The following is a 10,459-nucleotide window of genomic DNA, read 5'->3' as shown; positions in this document are numbered from 1 at the left end:
AAAAAAAAAAAAAAAAAGTGAGAAAGCACACAGACCTTCCTACCCGATTCCCTTACTGTCATTTATAAGGCTTTACATCACTCTGGTAATACATGGGCCTTAGAATGGGAACAGTTAACAACAGAATAATTAACAATGTTACTACGCACATAGGTTGCTACATTTCTGCCACAGAGAATGAGATCAATTAACCAGCAACATTAGCAAAATGTGGGTTTTTTACAAAAGCTATTTGCTTTAACTTCAAAACAATTTTCAGTAACATAATACTAACATTTAATTAAGTTTTTTTTCCCCCCCAATTCTCAAGAAGTTACATTTTACTAGGCAGGCAGGCTGCTACACTTCCGTCTTGGGGACAGAGCCTTCCTCCTGCATAACAGAGAGACCTACCCTCCTCCACACCCCTGGAGCCGCAGTATCAAGAGAGGGACAGAGTCTCTCTGATTTGTTGGCTAGTCCTGTCCCCTGACAGTGATTGATGTCTCCTCCACAGGCACACACGCGCGGAGCCTCCCCCACACAGTGATTTTCATTTCTGAAGCTGCTCCAAGCACACTGGAACAGACGTGCTGCTTGGGAAGAGACACTCATCCCCCCACAGATTTCTTTTGTTTTTCTGAGTGGGTGGGGGAGCACAGAAATGTGGCCCATATGAATTCTGTGCCTCTGCATTGGCGCAGAATTCTATCCGGAGAGCCTCCTGTATAGCACAGGCCACAGAACTTCCCAACAATACTTCCTACAGCACATTCTTTTTTTTATAAAAATATCCTATCTTGATTTAAAAATTGTCAGTGGAGAATCCACCATGACTCTTGGTAAATTGTTCAAATGGTAAATTACTCCTCATTTCCAGTCTCAATTTGTCTAGCTTCAACTTACAGCAACTGCTATTACATCCTTCTTTGGTAGATTGAAATCTTTGTTCCCCATGTAGGTATTTTCAAACTAGTCAAGTCACCACTTATCTCCTCTTTGTTAAACTAAACAGATTGAGCTCTTTGAGTCTGTCACTATAAGGCAGTGGTTCATAACCAGGGGTACATGTGCTGATGGGGGTACTCAGGTGTTCTGAGGGGTACAGCAACTTTCTAGATTAACTTGGGGGTCACAGGACTGGTTTTGGGATGGCTGCAAGTGCAGGGCCAGTGTTAGGGAGTGGCAAGAAGGGCAACTGCATGGGGCTGCACGTCACAGGGGGCCCCATGAAACTAAATTACATGCTTCAGCCCCAGGCAGATGGGATTGGGCTTGAGCCCTGGGCGGTGAGGCTCAGGCTTCACATTCCTGAAAGGGGAACAATAATCTGAAAAGGTTGAAAACCACTGTTACAAGGCATGTCTACTAATCCTTTAATTCTTCTCATGGCTCTTCTCTGAACCCTCTCCAATTTATCAACATTCTTCTGTGTCTACTTCTGGTGCCTACAGTTCAAGAACTCCAGAAGCGGTCACACCAGTACCAAATATCTAGGTAAAATAACTTCTCTACTACTACTCAAGATTCCCCTGTTATGCATCCCAGGATTAAATTTGCTCTTTTGGCCAGAGCATTACACCGGGTGCTTATGTTTAGCTAGTTATTAACCACCAACCCCAAAACTTTTTCAGAGTCACTTTTTCCCAGGAAAAAGTCCCCCATCTTCTAAATACGATCTACATTCTTTGTTCCCAGATCTATACACTTACATTTAGCCATATTCAAGTATATATTGTTTGTCTGTGCCCAGTTTACCAACCAATCTAAACTGCGCTGAATCCATGACCTGTCCTTTTCATTAGTTATCACTCCCCCAAATTTTTGCATCATCTGCAAATTATTTTCAGTGGTGATTTTATGTTTTCTTGCAGGTTGCTGATAAAGATATTAAATAGCACAGAGCCAAGAACTCCCCATTGCAAACAGACCTGCTTGATAATTGCCCATTTACAGTGGCATTTTGAGACCTATCAATTAGCCAGTATTAATACACTTAATATGTGTCACACTGATTAATTGTATAGTCTGATTTTTTGAAAGTGTCATGCAGCACCAAGTCAAACGCCTTACAGAAGTCTCAGTACATTACGTCAACACTATTACCTTTATCAACCAAATTTATAATTTCATCAAAAAAGTTTCACAGGATCTATTTTCCTCAAGCCCTCATTAACTTGTATTAATTACATTACCTACCTTTAATTCTTTTATTTAGTCCCTTATCGGCCACTCTGTCGTCTTGCCCAGGATCGAAATCATGCTGACAGGCCTGCAATGACCGAGGTCACCCCATTTACCCTCTTTAAAACTTGATACAACATTAGCTTTTCTTCCCATCTTCCAGAACTTCCAAGACTTATTGGAAAACCAACATTAATGGTCCAGCGAGCTCCTGAGCTAGTCCTTTTAAAGCTCCTGGTATTGGAATCTTATAAGCTCATTTGTAACTTTAGCAAACCCTTTGTAATTCGCCTTTAACTCTTTAGTAAGAGAGTATTTTGCAATCTAATTACATAGGCAGTTCTTCCCAGTATTGGGGCTCCTCTGCTTCTTCTTTTACGGGTTAAGCATTACCCAAAGCCTGGAAGAATCCTCTGCACTAGATTAAATTCTACCCTGGGTATTACGTGAACCCGAGTGGCTGAAGACACTTGCCAATATTTCTACTCTCTCTATGAATCCTCCTACGGTCATGATCCTCCTATGGTCATGATCGTGCTCAAAATCCAGAAAGACGCCTGATGTGTATGCTGGGGGAATAATTTACACTGAACGTAAGGGATCCAAATCTCTGCATATTTAAGAGGTGTTTGTTCACTCCATATTATAATAATATGGTACCACAAACCCTACAGTTATAGACATATGCTGGGTTCCCAACTCACTCATAAAGCCTTCTAAGAAGTTTTCCTTTAGACCAATTTCCATTCTTGATTTTAACCTTGAAGTGATTTACAGCAGAAGGATTAAGGAAAATACTTTATTCTGAAGGAGAGAGCTCATACTTAAAATCCTTTGGTTTATTTAGGGGGTAGTTACAGAAGAATTATAGGAAGGAATTTAAAATTACCTCTCAGGACATGGCTAAAATCTGTCTTCTTTCAATACACATCACTTTCCTTGGAGTAATAACTTATTGCGTAGGACCTTGGCTAGTTACAGCTGACTCTCTGCAAACTAAGACTAAAACAAACCAGCTGATTCATGCAGTCACACCCTTACAACATACCACTTCCTGATAAGGAAACGGCTTTAAAAACACAAGACGAGTACAATTCTGTTCTCCCCTACCCTACAGGCTTTATATTTCAGGGAGGCCTTGGGTGAAATCCTGGCCCCATTTTCAAGGGAGTTTTGCATCATCTTCATTGGACTCAGGATTTTATCCATTGTCTTTAAATGACTCTCCACTCACTCAGTTACCCAGTTTGGCTGTTATACAACTTTTGACACATCGGTAACGCAAACAACTTGTTTAGCCGGTTTGACCTAACAGGCTTTTTGAAGGTAATTAGCATTCAAAACTCATTAAACAGGTGTGTGTTTTACATGCACTGACAGCTTGCCTACACAAAATTACACCAGTTTTATTCAACTGTTTATCTAATTTCATTTTTTAAAGACAGTGCAAAATCCCTGTGTGAACACTCAGCTATAACAGGTATATATGCTTATCAACTAATGAGCTGGCTCTATCAGATGTCAAATTCATTGATTGTAATTGGTTTTTCAGCTGACTGATCAGGATAATAAAACAAAAGAAAAAAAAATCAGAGGGGAGAGAGGATGGAACCCTAAGAAAGCTCTCTCAATTTCTCACAGTTCAAAGATTTGTTTCCCTCACCCTATTTCCACCCCCACAAAAAAAAAAAAAAAAAAAAACCCACACATCCCACACCACACATCCCCCAGTTTTATACTGAAACATCTCCTAAAATTATACTTTAACAGTTCAGCGAAACAGTACCTGTATTTCCTGTCCATGGGCACCCACTTTTAGGCTTCCAGCTCCCAAGCCACTACCTCTGTTGGGCGGAGATCCACATCTCTCTCCCTCCTGACCAGAGTTTTTCTAGGCTGCACAGTTCACCACCTACGCTGAGAGTTCCCCAGCAAGCCAGACTGCCTAAACAGGCCTCTCTGCACTCTGCTTTCCCCTCATAGGCTATGAACAGTTCTAACTGCCCACAGTTATGAGTTACCACACAGCTCTAAGTGAACATTTATTCTTAAGGTGAAAGCATTACAGAGAAAACATCAGTCTTACGGGGCCTCAGCAGGTCAAAGTCCTACCAATCCTTCCCAGGAAGGACTGGCAGCCCCAGTGGACCGAAGGCCCTGTTTGTTTGTTTGTTTGTTTGTGTGATCAGAAAGAAGGCTCAGAGTCCGTTTAAACTCAGACTATTTATCCAACAGTCTTATCTGTTGACTCTGGAGAACAGAGTTTGAACTAGTATATATATGACTCTTCTCTGCAGGTGTTACAGCCTGAGTGAATCTGCCTAATCACCCCCTACTGTTCTTACTTCCATGAGGGGGACCATGCTCCCCAGGAGCTATATACTATCCCTGGTGCACAGGGATATATAAGCTTGCCATATCGGTCACAATTCTTGCAGATTTCTTTCAGTCCCAACTGAGACTGATGGAAGGGAAAAAATACTAAGTACTTAATATATATGGGTAAATGAAAACTCTGAAGATTTTTAAAAGATCTAGTTGCCCCCTTCAAAATTGAACTGGTCTCACAAATTCTAATGGTTACATCTAGTTGGGGGAGAGAGGGAAGAGACAAAAGAAAAAACTTGTCTTGTACTCATGTGGTAGAAGAACCAAAAGAGTGAATCATGAATAAGCCAGTGACTTCACCCTACGAGTCTCTAATCAAAATACATGGCTAGTCACAGAGCTCCACTTAGCTGTCCTGGCACAGTATTCCCAGAAAGGATTGATGTCTAGGCCAAAACAAGAGCAGCTGACTTGACCAAATATTCAATGTATCAGCCATTTTGACCTGCTCACAATGCTAAAGAGACTCCTGGCAGGAAAATCCAATCAGATTGGATTTCCCAAAATTTGGGAGATGTGGAGATAGGGAATAATAAGATGTGCAGTACTCAAATGTCAGGCTATCCCAGGGGTCGGCAACCTTTCAGAAGTGGTGTGCCGAGTCTTCATTTATTCATTCTGATTTAAGGTTTCCCATGCCAGTAATACATTTTAACATTTTTAGAAGGTCTCTTTCTATAACTCTATATTATATAACTAAACTATTGCTGTATGTAAAGTAAATAGGGCTTTTAAAATGTTTCAGAAGCTTCGTTTAAAATTAAATTAAAATGCAGAGCCCCCTGGACCAATGGCCAGAACCCGGGCAGCATGAGTGCCACTGAAAATCAGCTTGTGCGCCACCTTCAGCACGCATACCATAGGTTACCTACCTCCTGGGATATCCTGTTGGGCTTTTATAAAGACAAGGAAAATTTCTAAAATCTAAACAATTCACTCACAGACATGACAGTTGTGGAAGGAGGAAGAAACAGCATTGAGCAAAACTGAGGAGAATGGATAGCTTAGGGGACGGATAATGGAATACAGAGCATCTCTTCTGTAGGATGCCAAGTAGAATTAACTCAGGCAACTCATGTCAGGATTTATTGACAGGACTGCAGCTTACATGAAGTAAGTTTGCGGACTCAGTCCCACTCCAAGCAGGCAAGCAGCTATTTTGCATCATTAAAGCCATCACCACAACTGACAGATGCAGATAGTTAATGCTTCCCTACAAGCAAGCAGGATGCAAGCCAACTTTAAACTGTCAGCGAAAAGGCTCCTGCTCAAAAAGCTGTCTCCATTTTAATTACCTTGTCAATATCCAACCAGTCTCTAGCTTTCCACCGCTGGAAAAAGTTAAGAGGTGGTGAGACCAGAGCAGTTACATATGCATTTTGACCTCATTCATCTGCAAGTGTGGCTTTAAACACAGATTTGTTACAGAAATTTCTGTAAGTCATGGGTAATTATTTTCTCCTCATAACTAAGGTAATGTGTCCATCTGATTGTTAGCTCTATCAGGGGCTGGAGGTTCATGAACTGAGAGGTTTTAGCAGAACTTTGTTTAAGGGTGTAGAAGGCCCTTCAATGGTCTTATTTCACTCACGTTACAAAAGGTAACAAGTACTTTGCCAGCTCTCCTGTGGGCTTCTACAGGGATCTCTCTCATCACCACTCATTTAATGCATAAAGGGGAGGAGACAGAGTGTCCTTCTGGTCTGCAATGTCACCAGTTGCTGGGTGACATTCAAAGGCACATCTCCTTTAGTTTGCTGTGCTCTCAGTACCTGGAAGACATGGTGACAATTAGGAGAAAACTAACATGATTCAATCTCAAGATGGAAATGACACCATAAAATGGAGAACAACCTGAACAGGTGACATTGGAAGTTTTATTGAACCTTTGCTGATATAGTCAGTGGACTATTAGATCTATTGCTGATTCTAGATGCCAAGATTATAGTTGTGGCATGCAGAACCTTTTACTCTCTTCTTCTACCCTTTCTATAATCTAAAGGTGGAGAAAACAATCAGTTATGTGGACTAGGGTTTGTGGGCTTTGTACAAATAGTGACTCTAGAGATGGATATTAGGCTATGCAGCCCCAAAGTGGTCTGAGATACAGGTATCTCAGAGATAGCTTCCCTCCCTATGGTGCAGCTGCTGGGCTGTTTTTGTCATGTGCTCTGGAGGTTAAACACAATAGGATTCTTGTCTTGTGTTCCCAATGAAACACCCATGGTCTCAAACCTGATCCCTCAAGTAGTCTCACAGAACCAGGGTTTGGAGAGCTTCAGGTTGGAATGTAATACCAGTCTATTTGGTCAGATTTCAGAATTTACCTTTTACTGGCATACTACTAGTAGTAAGGTACAGGAATTCCGGAATTAAAATTTTGCAGTGATAGTCACAATCAGAGATTTAAGTAAATACCTCGACCCCTCAAGTAGGAATATGCCACATATGCTCTAATGTTACAGACCTAGACTTTAAATTGTCTCTTTCTGGGCCCAATCTGCACCCAGATTTTGCACAGACATTCCTGGAAACAAACCTTATGTAACAACTTCTTTATTCAAGACCAGTAAAAGGTAATTTAATCCTTTCTATTCCTCCGAAACAATAGAACAGACATTTTCCCTGAACAGACATCATTCAAAGAACATCATGACTTCTAATTTTAGAGAGACAAGGTGGGTGAGGAAATGTTTTTTCATTTGACCAACTTCTGTTGGTGAGAGGCACAAGCTTTCAAGATTACACAGAGCTCTTCTTCAGGTTCAGTAAATGATATTACCTCACCCATCTTGTGTCTCTAATACCCTGTGATCAACACAGCTACAACAATATTGCATTCTTCTAATTTTAGGAAGGTTTAATAGCACAAACTATTAATAAAGTTTCCTGGAACTTCCATTATAATAGACTGGTTTCTGTTGTTTATAAAACTCTTCCAAACTTTAAACCAGTTAGGCTGAAATTTTCCATTTCCAAAAACGTTCAGCCTAAGGCAGTACCTGAAAGTTTCAGGCAAAATGGTTCAGTTGTTTCTGAGAGCAAGGTAATGAGAGGTACATTGTTTTGCAATGTCAATTTTTTTTCATCTTTATCTATATCTATATATGTGCATGTGCGTGTGTGTGCCTATACTTACCATTTAAAGCACAAACTGTCTTTTTTTTTGCACTAAAACCATGGGAGCGTCTACACGTGTTAATGACTTTTTGCGGTGAAACTCAGAATGACTGTTTTAGCGCAAAAAAAGGACACTTTGGACTTTAAATGGCAAGTGTAGACATAGCCTTACATCACAACATACATAGGACTGAAATTAAAATAGTTCATTCCTCTCTACCAGCAGAGCAGCTATGCTATTTCTCATGGCCCCAATTTCTCTCTCTAGGAAATGAAGTGGCTGATTGGTTAAGGAGCTCAGCTACAATCCTGAAGATCGAGACTTGCCCAATCTCACAATGAAAGGCTACTTCCAGTTCACCCAGCTGTAAAATGGGTACCTGATTCATTGGATTAGGTCAGACATGATGCTGGCCACTATACTCCCTTCTGTACCACTGGCTATGAAACAGATGTGCCTTAGACACCTTGGCATGATCAGCCATTGACTCAGGGGAACTTTGACACAGCCTTTCCACAGTTTGAACAGAGTCAGCTACTCTTCTGCTCTTTCAAGTCTGAACTATGGTATCTAAAGTTTCAGAATTTCCACATTTTGAAAATTTGTTTCAGGAAAGAGGCAAACGAAACTTAAAAACTTTCTGAAAACATTTCTATTTGTATTTGAGTGCAATTAGGGAAGACTGTTTAAACAGTTCTGGTTCAGCCAGAAGCTCAACTGGCTAGTGTGAGTGAGTGTGATTAAAGCCTTTTGAGAAAGATACTGCATATCTTTGTAAATGACCGTTTAGCCTTTTCTAAGGAATTCCACTATAAGATTTAACAGGTGTAGTATTTGGGAATACTGAATAGTTAAGGGGACTGGTAAGTTCTGTTCCTACTGAAGAGACAAAGTACAGAACATCGAACAATCATATTCTGTCATAGGGCCTAATAAAACTCCAGGAACCAGGTGGTAAGTGTTCACATCAAGAGTCAGATGCACAGATGGCCATCTGAAAAGCATCACTTTAGTAATTTTAGAAGTTTTCAGGGAAAGGAATACTTCAGATCAGAACTTCAAAAAATCCTCTTACCAAATAGAAGCGTGAAGCTCTTTCCAGTAAGTGGGGTGGAAGAATTTAAGCAAATATCTGAATAATTTAACACTTCATTAAGAGTCAAATTTCTAGCTATTCCAGTCACAAAGATGTTTCACATGACAACCAAGGACTTGTATACACAAAAAAGTTGTCAAACTTTACTTATACTAGCATAGTTAAAGCACTACAAAGCCCCGTTAGCGTGGGCACATTTACACTAATGTAAGTGTGCTTATACCAATATATTTTATTCCTATACAAAGAGGCCAATAAAATATTCCAGCATAAGGCACCTTTATATTTGTATAACTGCACCCACACTAGGGATTATACTGGTACATCAGTTATAAAAGGTGTCATACTCCTGATGGTTACCAATACAAAAAATCTGCGTGTACCAATTAAGTACCACTCAGTGATACTCTTTCCCATCCCACAGCTCCTTCATGTTGTAACTACAGTCACACAGTTTATCTATCCAGAACATTTCAGGCAGCCCTTTTCAGGTTAGGCTGCTAAATTATTGTAGTAATCTTGCAGGCTGAACACATCTAAATTTGATATTAAAAAGTCTAATACAGACAAACCCTTTGAAGTTGATAGTTATATTGCGTTGGCTAATTTCATCTATGACACCTTTAAATCAAACGCACACTTTAAAATACTACAGCATAGGTAATCCACCTCCCTGAGAGGTGGTAGCTAAGATAATGGGAGAATTTTCCCTTCAATCTAGCGCTGTTTACATGGGGGTTAGATCAGTTTAACTGCATCACTTAAGGGTGTGAAAAATCCACACCTATAAGTGACAGTTATATCAATTTAATTTCCTCGGGTAGACCAGGTCCTAGTTTAGGCAAGGCCTAAGTGTCCAACCCTACCAGCAAGATGTTAAACTCTATTGAGACAAGGTGCTAAGCTTATTACTATTTTTAAAATGGCACTCAGACTAGCTAACTGGATTTAAAAAAAATATAATTCAAAGAAAGAACATTCTGAGGGTGGGAGGTTGGTTGGTTGTTCCAGCCTACCACTGAAAATTGTATTTGTAATTTTGTTTGTCTGAAGGGCTTAATATGCTTCAGAGACATGGACGTAAGTCACACAACCAGACTTAGTGTGCAACGGTAACCCTAAAGCAAAGGAAACCACCAAAATAAAGGATAAGCAAATACCTTCTGTGTTCTCTTTGGATCTTTCTGTGAATTCTCTCTCAGAGGTACTTTTCCAAATAACTTCCAGCTCAAATCATTTTGTTTCTCCAGTCTTGTGTTTTGTTTTCTAGTAAACAAATTCCTACAGAAAGAAAGATTCATGAGGATTAAAAGGAATTTAACATTGACCAGGAAGATAGCTGCACACTTTAATTCAAGCTGTATGCACTGCACTGTCCTGTGTAGTACCAGTTGTACCTTCAGAGAGTACCTGACTTCAGGGCAGGGACTCCTTTCCTTGTGTAGCACTCCAAACAAGCTAAGTACTGTAAGTTATCTCCAACTTTGTCTTACCTACTAAAATTCTTACCTAATCAAGTTCCTAAAAATATCTCCCATTATTGACAAAATAATGTATACACCATGTCTGCACTAGAATATTTCTCTCTCAAACGTCCCACTGTTGCAGCTCCAAAGGACCTAGTGAAAGCAGAAGCGCTAGTATACACAAGTCTCAAGGAGGAATGACAGGCTTTCAAGTAACATATCACT

At 40.1% G+C, this 10,459-nt stretch overlaps 1 protein-coding gene across 3 annotated transcripts in view; it reads right to left on the bottom strand.

The window, feature by feature from the left end:
* Positions 1–10,459, bottom strand: part of TBC1D14 (TBC1 domain family member 14) — a 96,662-nt gene that overhangs the window by 48,661 nt on the left and 37,542 nt on the right. For all 3 annotated transcript variants that reach the window (XM_075066609.1, XM_075066610.1, XM_032789786.2), the window contains one exon: positions 9,929–10,049. In XM_075066609.1, coding sequence (XP_074922710.1) covers positions 9,929–10,049 — 121 coding nt within the window. The remainder of the gene's footprint in view (positions 1–9,928; positions 10,050–10,459) is intronic.

The sequence above is a fragment of the Chelonoidis abingdonii genome, chromosome 5 (genome assembly GCF_003597395.2).
Source record: "Chelonoidis abingdonii isolate Lonesome George chromosome 5, CheloAbing_2.0, whole genome shotgun sequence".
NCBI classification, from domain to species: domain Eukaryota; kingdom Metazoa; phylum Chordata; order Testudines; family Testudinidae; genus Chelonoidis; species Chelonoidis abingdonii.
The sequence above is the reverse complement of the archived record's forward strand: the minus strand, read 5'-3'. Positions and strand labels throughout refer to the sequence as shown.